General features: G+C 46.8%; 1 protein-coding gene across 1 annotated transcript; it reads right to left on the bottom strand.

Annotated features, from left to right (window-relative positions):
• Positions 1–1,798: 1,798 nt before the first annotated feature.
• LOC135400309 (collagen alpha-1(I) chain-like) lies at positions 1,799–19,198 on the bottom strand. Its single transcript, XM_064632137.1, has 5 exons — positions 19,145–19,198; positions 7,543–7,574; positions 6,706–6,740; positions 3,045–4,391; positions 1,799–2,946 (listed from the first exon to the last, which is right to left on the bottom strand). Exons 2-5 carry the CDS (start codon positions 7,571–7,573, stop codon positions 1,996–1,998), a joined length of 2,364 nt encoding a protein of 787 aa, XP_064488207.1. The 5' UTR covers position 7,574; positions 19,145–19,198; the 3' UTR covers positions 1,799–1,995.
• Between the last annotated feature and the right edge of the window lie 154 nt (positions 19,199–19,352).

Here is a 19,352-nt window from a genome sequence, read left to right as displayed (position 1 = left end):
GCGCTCTCCAAACGCAATTCATGATGATGACGACGATGCGAGTTTTAATGGCCCACGGACAACTAGGTCACAGTGTGCCTAAGCAGTAGTGAAATTTTGAGTAGTTAAGTGTGTATGAAGAAGTGGTGAGAGTGGGATCTGTTAAAAATAATCAAAACGTGTACAGGGTTCTGGACATGAGTTGTGACGACCCATAATTTCATTGGATGCCGAAAGCGGTTCGGTAGCCTATATTCGAAAGTATGGTCTAGGTCTACTACCGCACACTGAAGCGAAGGAGTATCACAACAGAAAACTGCTTAGTCACTCCACGTTGGCGGTCACGTCCAAATAGACAGCGTGCCATTGTGCGCGAAGTGCGGTCTTATTTGCTGTCAGTGGACGCGCGACGAGTAGGTGGCGAAAGTGATCCAGACGAGTCAACGTCTCATGCGGAACCGGTGCAGTACACGGAGAACAACACAGGAGCGGCCGTTCGTTGCACCGAATGAGAGACAACAAAGCCGCAAGACGCGTGTCCGCATTTAGCCTTCCCGACGACCTTGTTCGTGCTCGGACGTCAAGTGGTTCCGCAAGCCGCACGTTTTACGCCGATCGTGTCACGCTCATCAGTGGCCCTCCTTTTCTCGTGAATTATGGACCCTGCCCTTCACGCTACAAAAGGTTGGATCAGACGGCTCATTGTATGGCGAGAGCGGCAACATGAATATCTCTGTTCCGTTGCAAATCGAGGGATCATGTGGTGCCCTAGCGTGAAATGCACGCATTTTCCGGGAATGCTTATTAATAAAAGGTTGCTGCGTGTAAAAGGTGTATGCGCCTACACTGTATGTGTGTTCATGATTTTTTTTGTTTTCTTTTTTTTTTAATTTACAACACTGGGTAAATACGCGATATAGAAGCCCGTGTGAGTTCCAGCGACGGCAAGGCCAAATATCGCACAGATTTTGTCCTATTGTGGAACTGTACATTACGGCTCCGAGCCCTTGAAATGTGTAGAAACTGATCCAACCGTTGCTTCAAGGACCGAAGCATTGGCAAGATCGTGGCTGTCTTAACCCCTAGCTTATATGGCTGACACGAATATTATTTTCGCAGTTGGGTTCAGGAGGCGATTAAAGACTTAACCTGTTGCATAGGAAATACCGGACTTAAAATGCAAATCCAGTAGTTACAATTGAAGGAAAGTGAAGGCAGATCTCGCATGGTCTAAGGCCAGGTCCACTCGTCACCCTGCTTATGATGAGCTACATGATAGGCAAACATTAGCGATGGGCAAAGACACGTAAACGAAACACAACACGATGGCTCAAACTTTGCCCATGACTCATGTTTGCCTATCATGGGGTTTATCCACCAGCTAGCCTGCTTTATGATGGACTACCTTGCTTGACGTTATCTTTATCTTCGCTCAAGTCGATACGCTTGCCCTCCAATGTAAGGCCAACTACGGCAAGCGGACACCACATCACCACCGTTTCTCCTTACTATTTACTCCACTTTTAGTACACGGCTGCTTTTAGTACCTAGTCAGCTAAGTATGTTTGTGACATTCGGCAAGCAACAGCCTCATGTTGTGAAGTCTGGGCTCCTCAAAGGGCTCCTGATGGCTTAAAGGGCAAAATATATATTTGTTTCGCTGTAATGCACCAGTAAACTAACATTATGATGCAGTATGATTCATAATCTTCAAATTCTGCGTCCTAAACGTGTAGCTGCATGCTCCAGCATTATATCCGTATACCGTCTGCGTGGCGTTCATTAGCGGCTGAGTATGGATGGCAGAGTACGCACAAAAGTAACAGAAACAAACTTTATTGTAACTTAACATTCTAATGTATGGAAGGCAAAAAAGTAAACCTGCTCACAATGATCACAAGCATACACGACTGAAAGATGCAAAATTTCAAAAGAGTGACACACACGCACACACGTTGAACTCAACACCATCACACACGGAGTATTTTACACAATCACAAATGCTTTAGCAAAGTCTCAATAGTAACTCGGGTATTTGGTCTGGCCTTTGTCGGAGTCAGCACCAGTGCTCCCGTAAGGTGATGGGAGATCTCTCGTAGTTGTCGATGGCCCTGTGCTGCCATATCCGCTATCCGTGGTCTTTCCTTCACCTGTGCTGTAATCCTCACCCGTGGAGTAGTCGCCGGAAGTTTCACCGCCGCCAGAGGGACCGCCATAGCTTGAACCGCGCGACCTCCCCCCACTATGCCTGCCAGGCGCAGGCTTGGTAGTTGTACCAAAACCACTGTCGGTCTGCCCACCAAAGTCAGTTGTGCCTGTGCTTCCGTATCCGCTGTCTGTTTGACCACTGAATCCTGGACCGGTTGTGCCTACGTATTCACCGCTGGTTTGAGTTTGGCCATAGCCTCCAGTTGTACCGGTTCCGTATCCGTCAGAAGGTTTGCCAGTGCTACCGGGCCGTCCTGTTTGAGACCCGTCATCGAAACCTCTGGGTCTATCATAGGCTCCTGTAGATGCTCCCCCTGTCGTTGGTCCACCAAAGTCACCATGGCCACCTGTTGATGGTCCACCAGTAGATGGACGGCCGAAACCTCCTTGAGTCCTTCCTGGACCTCCGGTAGTTGGCTCGTATCCTCCTTGTGTAGCGGTTTGTCCAAAGCCACCTTGACCTCCGGTAGGGCCGACAGTGCTGCCACCAAATCCCCCTTGTTGACGTCCACCGCCGAATCCTTGTTGCCGTCCTCCGCCGAATCCGGCGGTTGGTCCTGCAGAGCTGCCGCCTTGACCTCCTTGATATCCGCCCTCAGGTACGATGTAGAGATTGGCGTTAAGTTCGTAGAGTCCAGGGGTCTCGTTGCAGTCGTAGTTGTACCACCAATCACAGACGAAATATTTTTGGTTGAACACTGTACCATTGGGACAGAGGAAAGCATCCTGTCTGCCGTCCTCCTGGCAGATGTGAAATACCTAAGGGGGAAAAGCAAAGTGACAATATGCATAAAGGTACCATTTTAATGTTCTATCGAGGGAATTAAGTGTTGCTAGAAACAAGGTGAAAGTTCTACCTGACACTGTGCATCGACGTCGCCGTAGTAACCAGGATAAGGTTGGCCCTTGCAAGAGAATCCAGTCGAAGGTACGGAGCTGTAGACAGGGTAGTCTTGTCCAGGAGTTCCACGAATGGCTGGCCATACCTGTCCATCATCCCCATGGTATTGTCCGTCGTCATGATACTGGCCATCATCATGTCCACCAGGTGCCGGTTGTCCAGATGGCCCTGAGGGTCCAGTGGGTCTTGGAGCAGCAAATGGTTCAGATGGACCTGAAGGTACAGTTGGGCCGAAGGAAGTAGATGGACCGAATGGTCCAGAAGGTCCAGATGGTCCAGAGGGGCCGTAAGGTCCGGAAGGTCCTGATGGCCCAGACGGCCCGTAAGGTCCGGAAGGTCCTGATGGCCCAGAGGGCCCGTAAGGTCCGGAAGGTCCTGATGGCCCAGAGGGCCCGTAAGGTCCGGAAGGTCCTGATGGTCCTGATGGCCCAGAGGGCCCGTAAGGTCCGGAAGGTCCTGATGGCCCAGAGGGCCCGTAAGGTCCGGAAGGTCCTGATGGTCCAGCAGGGCCGAAAGGTCCAGAAGGTCCTGATGGCCCAGAGGGCCCGTAAGGTCCGGATGGCCCTGATGGTCCAGCAGGGCCAAAAGGTCCGGAAGGTCCTGAGGGACCAGACGGACCGCTTGATTCCTGTGGTCCATATTGAGGAGATGGCCTTGAAGGTCTAGCCGGCGCAGATGGTCCAGATGGACCATGTGGTCGAGATGGCACACTAGGCCCGTATGGTTCAGATGGTCCAGAAGGACCGTGTGGTCGAGATGGCACACTAGGCCTGTATGGTTCAGATGGTCCGGATGGGCCTTGTGGTCGAGATGGCACGCTAGGCCTGTATGGCTCAGATGGTCCAGATGGTCCTGAAGGTCCTGACGCCTCAGGGCCGTATTGCGGGGATGGCCTGGAAGGCCTGGATGGCGCTGACGGGCCGTGCGAAACCGAAGGTGCAAATGGCCTTGAAGGTCCTGATGGAGCGGAAGGCCTATATGGCTCAGATGGACCGGCTGGCTGATAAGGCGCTGATGGTCCAGACGAACCCGTGCTACCATAGCCTGGCCCCGTTGTTGAGTCAGTGCCAGCAGGACCATAAGTGGAACCGGGGCCCGTGGTGCTAGGTCCACCATAACCACCCTTTCCAGTTCCATAATCATCAGACTCTTGTGAGTAAGCGTCATGTCCTCCACGAGGGGGTGAAGGAAGGTCACCAGCAGTATACCCTTTCTCATCTCCGTAATCTGTTACCGGCTCTGGTGTAGCTACTACCTGGTTGAAGAATACATCCCCGCCTCCGTATCCTCCTCCTGAAGGGCGCTGTGTGAAGGAAAAAAAATTCTTTATTTATTCTCTATTCCATTAACCTGTCCCACCTACGGCGCTGTGGCAAGGCGACTGTTCGACTGGTCTGCTTGAGATGCGGGACGTGTAGCGCCAAGTACAACCGCGAAAAGAAAACACATCACTATTGGACCGATGACATGACGTCGCAGATTGGCAGCCGAGGGAAAGAGCTTTTCTAACCAACGAGTCTGAGTGCTCCCTTGCGCACCAGAATTGAGCGCTACACTCGTACTTTTCGTGCAAATATGTGCCCCAGGGGTTGTAATCCTAATTTCGACTCCTCCTGACATTTTTTGTTCCAGCCCCTACGTGCTGCTTCAAACTTACTTTACAGAGTGACAAAGCCACACTTCTGCGAGATGTTCGATAGCTTTGTTACTGCATCGTTCATCACCTCATCATCAGGACACATCTCAGCCTGCCCCATTGTGCCTTGGGGTAGAGGGCCGCACCTTACGTGGCGAATTTCCCCATTCATTATCATTAACTTATTTTTTGTTGTTGTTGTTGTTACTGCGAGTTCATTCGCCTAGCCCCGTGAAAGTGATACACCTTCTAGTACTAAAAATGAAACTTGGTTCAATATCCCAATATCCTTGTCCTTCGCAAATTTGTGTTTACTTGTGCAACTTCTCTTTAAAATGTCAAGCGAATTCTTTTGGAAACTAATCTGCAAAACATATAAGCACGACATTGAAACGGAAACCTGGCTCGCCACACGCTGCTTTCCATTTCTGCACACTTCATCCACCACCATCCACCATACTCCCCACTTCATCGTCAGAATATAATTGTTGTTCGCGCACATTCCCCCAGAGCTTTAGCCGTGACGTTGCCCACCTCTGTCAGGCCGGCTGCGGCGAGCTCTTTTAGCACCACCACCACCACCACAATCCAATGTACGGCGGGCCAATTTCGACATTCCTTTCCCCCCCTCCCCTTCGTTTCAAAGGACGCCTGTACAATGAGTTCTGTCCCTTTTTCACGAAGTAGGCACATGAAGACGTGATTCCGTCGGCCTTAGCCGATCCCCATAGAAGCTTTCAAAAGCCTCTTCCTACAAATAAAGCCTGTGGCTTCCGGTGGCTGGCCACGTGATTGAAGGCGGTATGTCCGCATGACATTGCACTCTCAGTGTCCTGCCAGAGCTTGTATGAACACTCAACTTATTTCGCCGTCGCTCACACATAGCAAAATACCACTTGGTCTTCGATGCAGACTGCTTTGTAGTTCTGTAGTCTACTTCAATGCGATAGGGGTAGGGGTGAGGGTGGGGGATAGTCCAAGATGGGGGATAGTTCAAAAGATAGTTCAAGGTTTGTTGACTGTATGGTGCTTTGTCTGAGGACTACCTTCAACGATGACGATGATTATGATAGCAGGAGTAGCAGGGGGAAATATGAAGGTGTAGGATTTTCAATTTGCTTGCGGTCCTCTGCACCAGAACCGTTACCTACAAGCACACGACTGGTAAAGCTAGGAAATGATGTCTCCTCAGCTACCTCCAGTCTCTTAAGTACACGTTAGCGAAACACTTTACTGACAATAGAACGTTTTTTGAATAGGGCACCCAAGTGCTTCGGGGCCTCAAAGGATTATGGAGTAGTCACTGTGCATTGGGTGAAACACTGTTAGTGTTCAAGGCACGTGCAGTGATGATCCCTTATTTGGTTATTAACCTAAGGCCCTTTGATAGGGTAGGGCTTTAGAATAAGGTACCCGGGTGTAGGGCCTCAAAGAAATAGGCGAGTTGTTGCTGAGCATTGCGGAAAACGGTGTTCGGGTTAAAGGCGGTCACGACCCTATCTCCTTGGGGCCCCCAAGACGCATGGGTACCTGATTCTAAAACTGTCTATCACCCTAACATTCTATTCTAAAACCTATTATAAAACACTTCTATTCTGAAACTCCCTAATACCCGGTACCCAGCCAACGTTTCCGATACCACTAAGCACATTGATGGCACAGCCCAGTTCAAAGTAGAGTAGAAGGACTGGGGTAACCGCAGTACGTTCCAACACAAAGTAGTCTGCCTCGCGCTTAAGTGGCGAAAGGCGCGAAAACAATTACGGAGCATTGTCGCAAGCGAGGACCCATTCAAGCGGGCAGGTGACATCATCAGTGACGTCCCGGCGGTTACGCTCGGCCTGCTTCCGAAGACAAGGACCGCACTTAAAGGTCGCGGCGGCAAACGTAAGTGCACAGTGATCTTGTTCACACAGCTAGCGTGACGAACGCCACCGCTAACGAATCTTATGCTGATGAAAGGCATTCGAAAGAGACTCACCCTCGCTCCCAGGGCGCTGCTGACAATGACTGCTCCTGAAAGGAGAAGTCTCTATTTGAGAAACACAGTGCGTTGGGGATGCGATTCGCTACGCTGTGTAGATGGCGTTTTAGGTGAGCTAGTATGAATAGTTCTTTCGACATGACGAATCCAAACGTGTGGTCACTGAATGGGCGGAAGGAACGCAGTGTTATCCGTGAGACTTCTGTGTACTCAGGGCCAGATCAGTTGTTCCGCTGTGTGAGTGCTGTAAGTGCTGTAAGTGCTGTGTAAGTGCTGTTTCGTTAGCAAGATTCATGGTCTTTTTTCTTTTCATTAGGTCTTCGTTTTGGCCGATGCCCTGCATAACGTGCCTCTCACATCAAGATATTTGACTGCCCAGTTTTTGTTTGGAATCTTATTTACCTCTGCCCATTGTTGCGGGATCGAATCGAGCCGAGGACGGGCCTCTACAAGCTGCTTACTCAGACACGCCGTCTTCGGTCGTCTCGTCGGCGAGGGACGTTAAATACGATGTGTCTTGTGCTGAGATGTCTGCCCGCACTAACGAACCGTCATTAATCCACAGACCAACCACTGTGGCGTCGCCCGTGCTCATGCTTGTCTTGCGACACAAATCCACAAGCAATCATCAATTCAGCATTACTTTTCAGAGACATGCAGGCACGTATGGAAGGTTTATGCGTACATTTGTCCATTATGTCTATGTCTATGCATTATGTCTGCGTCAATGTTAATCTCTGCGTATTTGGCTTTAGACGTAAAGCTGCCGACTATCATAATCCAAACATTATTTATGCTTAACGACAACGGATGACGTGGAAAGGCATGACTTACCTACGGCGAGGAACACGGGCAGCAGCTTCATCCTGAAACGTTGGAAAAACTCGTGGTCATTAATACATCCCCTTTGCCCTTTGGTACACAGCTTACGTTCCCCCCTCTGAGCATTCAAGAATTGTTCCATATCTCCACATTGCAACGTAATAATAACGCAAAATAATATACAGCATGGTTCAAGCTCCCTTTTTCATCCGTCGATTTTTAAGTTTGATCCTGCTTATGATACATCAACAGCAGGTTGATTTGCACAGTATCTTTATTTTTATGATGATGATTGGGGAGTTGATGATTGATCGCCTGGGGCGATACAGGGGCGATGAAAAACAGGAGGTACGAGCCGCACAAACACAAAAAACAAGATGTATCATGAGAATGAAGTTAAAGCTACTATTTCGTGCCAACAATCGGCGACTAGGGGTCATAGAAGGTGGTGATATAAGGGTTAACAGGCTACGTCTCAAAATTAACTGCGTGAGTTATATTTTTACAGCTATCCTTCCAGCAAACACTCCCACATGTAATGTTCCTTTTTAATCAGCTCGTCTCCAAATCCCAAATACCAACGTTCCACCTTTTTTCTTCTTATCGGTCCCCTCTTCGTCTTTGTCGAGCTGGACTGTTACAACTTACAAGTTACTCTGCCGAGGAAATTAACTCGTCTCGTAACTAGTAGTTACAGTTACAGTTCAGATTAGAAACAAAGGACAAACAGCTGAAAAGATACAAGACAGCAATTCTAGCCAAGTTGCCCAGCTGTCTTCACTACTTTATTTATCGTTACAAGTTAAACGTAACAATCAAAGAGTTCATGGGAGGTTGATAATCAGACGGGGAAGGACACTATACAAGTCACATTGTAATGCGACACTAAGATCTAGTCGTACTCTACAAAGTCATGACTACCGCCTGACTTCCGTCTAAAACTCGCTAAGCTATGATGAACGACCCCCCCCCCCCTACACTGTTAGAACAGAACTTCACCACATAGCACGCTCCTAACCAACCATCATACCAAATGATATCATTCTGTGTCATGATTTGTTCAAAACGGGGGGGAGGCGCCTATCTGGGACAAGATAATCTGCCCCAGATAGGCGCCTCCTCTCATTTTCAACAAATCAATGCACAGAATGATATCATTCGGAATGATGGTTGGCTAGGAGCGTGCTATGTGGTGAAGTTCTGTTTTAACAGTGTATGATGACCGAGATGACCATATGCCCTCCGGGACCTGATAGCGTACGTCAATCTTACATCTCGTGCCATTCCGATTTGATAGACCGGCTTTCATGGAGATAAAGGATAGATGATAAATCATGCAACATTACACTTGAGAATGTCCTTGTGCATTTTGGCATCGCGATAGGTGGTCTCCACAATTAATTGGAAATAGCGTTGATAACGTTCGATAAATTTCCTTGAACAACAAGGGTCATGTAGCTCGCTCTGAAGGCTCTCCAAATGCGGTGCACACGTATGCTTGGAAAGAGTCGTGTCCCAATAAACGCGTATTACACCTGCCAGGAACAGCGCGAGGATATCGGAAGATGAAATTTAGCATGATCCAGGAAGTGTTCCTTCGAAGGGTTCCGGTATTTGACCCGATATGCGCTATACACTTGTTCACAAACATACATCTCCTGCGGGAACCTGCCAGTCACGCTGCATCCCCGATGACTTCCAAGCGGAAACGGAACGTTCAATGTCAAACGGTGTATTTTCAATATGGAAACATTCTAACGCGCACGCGCACCGAGTGGCCTAGCAGGTTCGGCTCTTCTATATGTGTTGCTCGTTTCTTGCATACCTGCGCAGGTATGAGAAATTGATGACACGTAAAAAGTCTGAAGGAAAGGTCAGCGCGCGAGGTCAGAAATGTTTATTCGGCGCTTGACGTGTGCGTCATTACCGGTACGATGTATCGATTATTGTGTCTTCCAATTATGATGAGCGTTCGATGAACTCAATATGGAGAGTTTATGTTTCGTTCGAACGATTTCATCACTCAGTCACTGAGGAGGACACGCAGACGATCAGTTAAAGAGGAAACTTAGGGTGCCGCTTCGGTGTGAATCTCATGTCCGCTGTATCCTACCGAATTGTTGTCATTGCAATCACCGTGTCACGTGACGCGAACGTGTCACAAAATACATTTATAGTTTTGGGAAGTATGACGTCAAGGGGTGCACATTCTACTAACGCGTCTGGCAACACTGCTCCTCGAAGTGTTCACTTCCGTCACCTCGCCACAGCTGCTGGCAGTCTTACACAGTGAAGCGGAGAGTGGAGACGAGCGCTGTTGCTAGGAGACAGAACTCCCGGGGACGTCACCTACTCTTGTAGAACCCGAAACTATGAAGTTCTTCGGGTTCTTTCGAAAATTCGTGGAAGAGCCTAGTGTTCACTAAAGGCATTTGTTAATTTAGGATATGAAGTACAATTTAAAAAATCATTTTTTTTTAGTTTGTAGCGCCAGATAATGTCTTTTTACTCAAAAACATTATGTGCAAGTGGCACTGAAAATCCATATGTGCCTGAAAATTTCCGCGGGACTTTCATCTCGTGTGGGTGACACCCGTATCTGGTAGCTTTTCGAGCTATTCCGAGGCCTTTTCGTGAGGTATTTTTCGGGGGTGCTGTAAGATATTTGAGGGGGAGGGTCCTGGAGGTGCGGATAAAATCCCTGACTTGCACAGGTTTGGAACTCTTTTGACTTCGTACTGTGCATTACATCTCCGAGTGTAATGCGTGTACGCGTTCCAAACATGCGTAATACCTAGATGTAAGATCTAGTGTGGAGACACAAAATGTGTAATGCTATAATGCAGGACATAGGGTATAGTCTTACAAGGAGTAAAGTGAGGTGGTGAGAAAATATGGAGATGTTAGCCCCTCTATAAGTGATAAGCTGGTTATACTCCGAACCACTTGCACGTAAAAGTAAATTAGTGTGTGTGTTTGTACGGGTGTCTAAGAAGAAGCTTACACGTAGTGTAAGCTTCTTCAAACACATGCACTGGCATGCACTTCAAACACAGGACCGATAATTTCTTTGCAGCCCCATCCAATTACACTCCCTATTCTGGCAACTCTCATGTGTTGTACAAGTCGCGCTGTGCGTAACTGAAATTGAACGGGGTTTCGACATTTACGTATAAGCGATTCGTTACCCTATGCACGGCTATACTGTACTTCACAGTGTTAAGGAAACGTGATTAATTTTCTAATTGTCGTTGTCGGCGACACACACTTTGGCTTCGAGCTCTGACGTCACACGAACGAGATCCTCGTTCACACGCTATGCAAGAAGGTCAGCCATCTGCGCAGCTCCACACTTTCCCACTTTTCGCCATTTCCCGCGGAGCGCCCTTGTTCGTCCCTCTCCCAAAGAAGGGGATGCACGTGGCTTCGTCTGTGGATCTATGCCGATCCACGAATGCTTCCTTATTGCGGCCTTGTCAATGGACAGAAACTTCGTCTCGTGACTTCTCGAAACTGTGCCCTCTCCCCTGCGCAGAGACAAGCCGTCGTAACGTCTATATTCCTGAATACCTCGCTGGCGAAGACACCTGCCGTGCTCTGACGACCTGTTGACTTTCGTTATTCGCGGCGCCAATAGACCTCTCCCTGTTTGTAAACATATGACGTCATAGTGTTCGACAGCGCCACCAATTTGGTAGAGTTGAACTACGGTCGAAGCTAGGGGCGAACAAGGTCGCGCCCGAAAGCCATAGCCTTGAGGACTACGATGGTCCCTGAAAGGGACGCGGCCTTCTGTTCTATTTTTCTTTCAGTAGGAGGCAGCGAACAAGTGCCCATTCGTGGAACCTAGGCCTCCCCTTCCGATATGTTTCGGTTTCAGTTTGTCTACCAACGTTATGATGACGTTTCTCGGGTAGAGGTCTATTTTCTACGTGCTTATTACTCCCTATACGAAGAAATTGGAGCTGTAAGGACAAGGGACATAAAGAACACACGGGACAGGCTGCTCCCACTGTGTGGCCGCTCCCACTGCTCCCAGTGTGCTGCTCCCCGGCTACCGGGGCTGGACCGTGTAGGTGTGTTTTTTATGGCCCTTGTCCTTACAGCTCCAATTTCTTCATCTAGCTATGTGCCAACAGGCGCACTCAACCATTCTATTATTACCCCCTTTGCTGTGAAAATTGTAATGAAAGTTGACATGGTTGGGAATTACAGCCTTTTACATTAATCAGTCATATCAGGTGAGGTGTCATACAATACCATAAAGCTTAACGTAGTCAAAGCACGTAACACGTGATAAGTGTGATAAAGTGCTAGCGTGTTCCACGGTAACACTTTAAATGAAGCGCAGCGCACAAAGCCAATCCACTACACGTGCGCTCAACCTATAAGACGTGCCGCGGCATCCACCGCAGTCGCTATAGGTATACTGGACGAGTATTGACCTGTGTGCACACCGCGATCAAACATATGTATATATTTAAGCCCAGGTCCTTGTTTCCTAATGTATACACAAGCCACGTCAATCATGGCTGCTTGTTTGAGAGCCGCCGCCGCCAGGGGGCTTGGGGGAACCCTTTTCCGGTTACGGAGAGTGTGGTACTCTGAAATAGGCCGGCACTCAGGAGGAAGAGGAGATGCCGTCACCTTGCGTGTGGAAAATAGCGGCAGCAGTGAACTTCCTCTCTTGTGGACTCGGCTAGACGTAACCGGCGCTCGATCCTTGTTGTTTTTAACTACGCATTTCTATTTCTGAATGCGCTCAGATCACCCGTGGAGCATTTGAGGTTGAGATTTTTTTTTTCCGTGACTGCAGGACACTCCGCTTAAAAAGGGGAGCCTAAAGTTTAAAAATTTATCACAGCGGAATGAAGGATGGCCGTTACCTCGACACAAAACTTAAAAGCAACGAGATTTTTCCGTTGCATTGTTCGTAATTTATGTTCGATAGAAAAAAAAAAGAGAAAAGGAGGAAAAACGCAATTTTGCAGTTTGCCTCTTTCTCTCCTTGTTAAGAAGGCCGACAACGGGGAGCGATCTCCAATTGGTCTCCTCAGAAGTGTTTGTCCAATCGCAGCGGGAGATCGTTTGAGGGGACCAGTCCGAGGACACTCCGCGTTGCCGCGGTTCTTGAGAAGGACAGAGAGAGAGAGGAAAGATAGGATAGCTGTTCCTTTTGTGTTGATGTCGACGTAACTGCATTTTTTATTCCACAAAGAGAAATTTTTGCCCCGAATTTTAGTGTCTCTGCACTAATTTCTCTGAACTAATGTTCTGCACTCTTAAAAATGAACTTCACCGCATAGCACGCTCCTAGCCAACAATCATCTCAAATGATATCGTTATCTGCCCTGATTTGTTGAAAACTGGGCGCGTACGCCTTTTTTGTGACAATTATAGCATAACTGTCACAAAAAAGGCGTACGCCCCCGTTTTCAACGAATCAGGGCAGATAGCGATATCATTCGAGATTACGGTTGGTTAGGAGCGTGCTATGCGGTGAAGTTCATTTTTAAGAGTGTGTATTGTTGAACACTAAATTTTGTGGGTATCTAAAAAAAAAGGGGGGGGGGGAGGATGACGAGGATGCAGAATTTCGGGATTGTTTACCGCAGAGTTGGCAGGGAGAAGAGTGAAAGAACAAAGGGAAGAACAAGAGAACAGAAAGAATCGGCGTTTCTCTTGGTTCTCTCAGCGTCCGTCTCTTTTCTTGGGAAGTTCAGGACAAGGCCGTTCACCTTTCGATGAATCGTCAGATTGTTCTGAAAACGACACCGCTTTCTCGAGCAGGCATCGTGAGACGCACTTGCACCCGGTGCAGGCGCTCGTGCGCTGGCAACGAAGCTCGGCTCTTTTACAACAATGCCATCGAGGAAGTTGCAAGTTGAAAAAAGAAGAGCGCAAACTACAACGTTCAGCCGAAAAAGAATAATAAAAAAAAAAAAACAATGATGGGTCCTTCCTGAATCTCCTTGCCGCCATCACCCTTGAGAGATTCCCACAGACCGTAATTCACAGCGATGCCAACGCGTGATGACACTATTTCGGGGTTTGGGGTCAACACTGCAACGCGTTCGGCGAACAATCGTGGTGGACGTAAGCAAAACGGTCACGCTTTCCACTGAGGCGGCGGCTAAAATTGCCTCGCTTTCTCTTTTCTTCCGAATCCGCCAGACATATACATCGTGTATGCGGACATTAGACGCTGTCATCTGAGAAGGGCTTTGAACAGAAGCAGATGGCGAGTATGGAGAGCTATTATTACTGCCTTGCACGTTTGCAGGGAAGAGAGACTTCCGTACTTTCGTTTGTTTGTTTTTTCTTCCTCGTTGTGCATATTGTATAAGAGACAATCGTATATGTGTGAGCTAACTGTTCTGGTGCGAACGACGCGATGCTGATATATGTTTATTTACTTATTTAAATGTAACGTTAACTGCCACCCTAACAATCATCATTAGCAATGGACATAACGACATTATTTCTAGAAGACATTCGATTCCACTAAATTTACAAGGCTTCGTAACACTTTTGCAAAGGCTAATTCTCTCTCACGATTATTTCTGCTATTCTTTCAGAAAGACATTCGAATATCAACGCCAAGTTTGGGACACGTTTTTAAAAGCGCGAATATGCATGTCACGTGGGAATTTTGTAACCTTTCGCTCTCCTATAAGTGCAGGACAGGGGAAGATACAGGATTTTTCCGAGGAGGGCTTAGTCTTGGGCAGCATGTTATTTACACTGCCTAAGGTCGATTGAAACAGATGGGGCGGCAGAAACTGAAGGGGTTTTAGGATATCCGGACCCTTCCTCCACTGAGATCCGAACCTCGAAACGGATAAACTCGTTAGCCTATCTTGATTCGGCTCACAAAGGTCAAGACGGAAGAAAACTGTAAACGAACGATACCCCGTACTTAAAGACAGCTTACGTCAAATTTATATACTATATTGGACGAATTCGCAGTTGTGACTAGCTGTGTAAGTTTCGGAAGTTACGAGGTCATGTAGAGTAGCACATCACTCTTAGAAATGAACTTCACCGCATAGCACGCTCTTAACCAACCATAATCTCGAATGATATCGTTATCTGCCCTGATTTGTTGAAAACGGGAGGCGTACGCCTTTTTTTGTGACAATTATGAACAGCATAAGCGTCACAAAAAAGGCGCACGCCTCCCGTTTTCAACAAATCGGGGCAGATAACGATATCATTCGAAATTATGATTGGCTAGGGGCGTGCTATGCGGTGAAGTTCATTTTTAAGAGTGCAGTACAGAGGTACGATAGGTCGACTGTTTTTGTGGTGTATAACTTTAGATGGCATGTCGGGAGGTGATATGTTTAGTGTAAGCGTAAGCGAAGAAGGGAACAGTTAGCCATTAACGAGTCGGCTTCTTGCTATTCCCTTAACGAAAAAAATATTCTGATGCAATAGTCTGATAGTAGATTGTGCGTGTACGTCTAGAGACTGCCAATATTAGATAAAATAAAGAAGCTTATGGAATTGCACACGTACATCGTCTTATATGTTTTCTCCGGTAGCGGAGATGCGTACTAAGCTTTCCTATACACCCCGTTATGATAATTAAATGCGACTAGCAACCGAAGGTAGACATGTTGCACAAACGATACTTTGGTGAAAAACAATGGTTTGTGCCTTCGGTGGCATGCACGTTTGTTCTATAGAGGGAAATCTTACTTGACTTCACATAACTTTGATCGATCACATAGTTCGATCAAAGCATAAGTGTGCATATCATAAACACAAGCACAAACATAAGTATACAGAATATTAGTGGAATAAAGCACTTCCGACTCCCTGAGAGCACTCATCTATTATTAGCTCCTTCATGCTTAATGTGACTGTACGGGTAACAGTTGTACTACGTGTGCTTTGGAATGCACATTAACTTCGATACAGACGAAGCAGCACACATAATTCGTAGGATATAGTTTGTAAAGTCGGTATAGGGTAGAGATTTATAGGGCAGTAATACTCTGCACATGTGGGGACTATTTGCTTCCCAGGTTTATAGTACATACTTTTCTGGCCTGCAACGCTGCTGAGCAGAGCCCATATTTGAATGTCTTACAGCCAGGAAGCCACGGGTGTGACGACAGCTGTATTTTTAAATACGCTTTTGCATCGAAAGCGAAGGAAGCTGACTCAGTGTGCCAAGGTCTCCGAGACGTGCAATGCCAGTCGACTTATGAAAATATAATGTCGAATGAGGGGAGATAAGCGTATAATGCATCGAGTGACGCAAAGAGGTCGAGCTAACGAAAATGTAAATAACGGGAAAAAGGCCGTATCGGGAGGGCGATATAGCACGTCCAGATAAGGCAAGGCTGAGTTTCAGCATTGGAGATTTAAGAGGTTGACTTATTCAGTGAACACGGGTCTCGGTGTATGAACATGAAAGAACAGATGTTCTGAGGCTGGAACATAGAAGGGACAAATACATACAAAGCCTCAATTGAGGCTTTTGGCAAATTGAGGCTTTGTATGTATTTGCCCCTTCTATGTTGTTCCAGCCTCAGAACATCTGTTTTTTCATGTTCAACAGTTGCTGCCTGCGTCGATCCTGTCGTATGAATGTGTGTATGAGTAAGCAAAAATGTAAGAGTGAAAGGAGGATGAGTGAGAGAGTGTGGCTGGTTTGTCCCTTCAGATGACGCACCCTGGAAGTCGCTGAGAAGGCGTGTTAGCTTAGCTCAATTGGTAGAGCCCTGGACCGGCAATCCAGAGGACGTGGGCTCGAGTCCTACAGCTGGCTAACCTTTTCAGTGACTATCATCTTTCATCGGTGTATGAGTTGTGTTGTGCTTAACCCTAACAAAAATATCCAGACGTGGTCCGGGTGCGACAAAAATGTAAATAGTCTTTACGAGAAAGAAAAACTCTAATTACGCAAAAGGACGCTTAAAATCCAGCTTCACTTGGTAGTTGGGTAGTGTAAGGAGTGACAGAAAAGGGAGAGGGAGATAGTTAATGGGGTAGCGTACTGCATGTTAAGCTGTGGAACATCCAGTGACATTGTCATTACATATTTTTTTCTTGTTGTTAGCCGATATTCCATTTAAATTACACGTTTTACGAGATTCCGTTGCCTGGTGCCTACAGCCCTGAATATTACGATCCGTATCCCAATGTTTTCTCTTAATGAGCACGGAAAATATTGCCTGGAAAACACACTTTCGCATTCCTGCACGGAGCTACATGCAAAAACGAATTGGAGCTCAATTTGTCAAGCAAAAACTTTCTTCCTGGCCACTTTAACTATATAATTTACGGGTGAGACCGCAAGACATTTTACGTTTTCAATTGTATTTACGTATTGCAGTGGTGCTAAACCTAAGTATCGCACCATCTGGCAGAAAACACCCGAGAAGACATAAACTTAGCATGCAATACTAAAGAATGTGCTACGATCTCTTTTATCATTGTATGACGAGTGTATAGGAAATGATATCAAACACTGCAGTTCCTGTAGCGGCTCTTCCCCTCATTGCTCGCAGCACTATGAGACCACCCAGAAGGCCGCTCAGCGATTTCGGTCTGTTTATGTTGCAAAGACAATAGTGATGCCGCATGAAACACATCACTTCTCATACATTCACCTTCGCCATTACGCATAGAAACGTGTGCGGGTGCGGTTATATACACTGATATCCGCGGGACATTCCGCATTGCGGATGGAAATAGAAGGTTTTGAAATCCGCGCCGGATAAAATGCGCTGGCACAATCGCGCTCCTCCGCGGAGGCGCACGGTTACTTAATTCACTCACTTAATTAAAATAATAGATAAATAATAAATATAATAAATAAAATAAATAAATTAATTAGGTATGAATCGTAAGCGTCAATACCAATCGCGTCATTATCAATATCCGTAGATAATCAATTTTCCTCGATAACATCTCTGTTGTGTCACTGTTAAAACCACTTCACCGCATAGCACGCTCATAACAAACCGTAGCATCGTACTCTGTCACGGATTGTTGAAAACGAGAGGCACACACTTTCTTGTGGCAGTTATGAAGTTACTTTAATTGTCACAAAAAGGCGTACGCCCCATGCTTTCCACACAGAATGGTATCATTCTGCGCCTTCAGCGGTTTATCCGTCGAAATCGCTAATCAAACAAACCACTATTGTTTTTGTCGGCTCGACTGCTAGTGCTTGCTGCCGTTCGCACGACGGAATTTTGAATTAAACGTCAAATAAACTAGTTCACTACATCATCCGTGTTTGGCACATCACAGTCACCACGGCTTTTGCGTTTTTTGTATACCAGATTCGCCATTATGAATATTATGAGATACAGGCACTACTGGGAAAAACCCTAACGCTTCTGGGCTGTATGTAGGAGAGCGGCTGGGAGGTCGTTACTGAAATACAGTTTGTCATAATTCAGTTCACTTCGAAATACATTCGAAAATGAAGAAGCGGGCACCAGACCAGATAGGCATGAGCTAACGATAAGACTTTGCACAACCAACAGCTAGTAATTCCAGGGGAGCGCGCGGTTAGAACATACTGATGGATATGTCTTATATTCTTCTAAGTTCATGATATAAGCTCAATTTATATCCTGAAAATACATGATGCATGTAATGCTAACATCTGCATGATTGCACGGCCATTCCTTTGCCTGCCTCTCTATCCTCTCGTTATCCCTTTCCTAAGTTCATGAGCGCAGAATTATGTCCGAAGGAATTAGCGGAATAAAAATTTGTGCTCCAGGTATAACCATAAAGTAATTGCTGAGCAGCAGAGTACCAGCTTTCGTGACAAGACAAACGTCGATAGCGGCACGCACCCTCGGTAGCAGAAGATAAGACTCGTAGGAAATGCGTTTGTTTTGTAATCTGAATGGTCAAATTAGTAGTAGACTTGAGACAAAGACGTTGTAGTGAGTGCGCTCAGTTATAGATCGTATAGGAGAATTTATACTAGGTACTGGCTGGTTCAATGTATGCTGTTGTAGATGGTATCAATGCGATAACGGTGTAAAGTCTTGACGAGCAATCGTCTGAATACTTCAATAGGGAGACTTTGTCTAACTCCAATACACGAGATTATCTGTAACTTTCACCCCAGTACGATAGCCTGACATTTCCCATTCACATTATGAGCACCCCATCGGAGAAGGTGGGGCTACACCACCGTTATCGCCATCTATACTTTCTTTTTATGTATTTTACATTTATCCCTAAAAGCCTCGGTCAATGTATGGTTCAGAAACAAGAGAATAATAACCATCGACATCAGAGATTATGCTTAAGGTATCCAGCCATTCTGAAACACTAACAGTGGCGTGCCACACCGCTCAAATGCTGAACCCGTCGCCTGAGTCTCCAACCCACTGAAGGTGCTTCTCGACGTCCACTGGACACCGTACGCATTCACATATACTTACCTGTTTCCACACCAGGTATCCACCTTTTTTTCGTGTATATCCAGAAAGGTTGAGCCACTGCAAGCTTACCTTCTGCTGGTATAGAGCTTGCTGCCTTTAGTGGTTGGTTCGTGGGGGGAAAGGTTTGTGATGCTGGCATCCGGCGCATCATTTTATATGAATGCACCCCGGACCACGTGACTTACGTGAGAAGCTGCAACGTAGTTTCACTTTCTTCCGATGCTCCAGATTTTGGGGCGAGCGAGAGTGACCTCTCCCCCTCAGAGTGCGTCTTCTTTCCCCGACGGCTCTTCTGCTGTCATGCAGATCATGAGAGGGTTTTTTTTTTTTCTTCCCGCCACTTTCGTTTCTCTTGGTTCGGCCCTGACGTCGTGATTGACGGGACGTTTGACG

Source organism: Ornithodoros turicata, chromosome 7 (genome assembly GCF_037126465.1).
Source record: "Ornithodoros turicata isolate Travis chromosome 7, ASM3712646v1, whole genome shotgun sequence".
Lineage (NCBI taxonomy): Eukaryota > Metazoa > Arthropoda > Arachnida > Ixodida > Argasidae > Ornithodoros > Ornithodoros turicata.
This window is presented reverse-complemented; position numbering and strand designations above follow the sequence as displayed.

Coding starts and splice junctions, on each gene's coding strand:
- LOC135400309 (XM_064632137.1), bottom strand. CDS start 7,573: ATGAAGCTGCTGCCCGTGTTCCTCGCCGTAG. Junction 6,741..7,542: donor GCCCGTGTTCCTCGCCGTAG/GTAAGTCATGCC, acceptor TTCTCCTTTCAG/GAGCAGTCATTGTCAGCAGC. Junction 4,392..6,705: donor GCAGCGCCCTGGGAGCGAGG/GTGAGTCTCTTT, acceptor TCCTTCACACAG/CGCCCTTCAGGAGGAGGATA.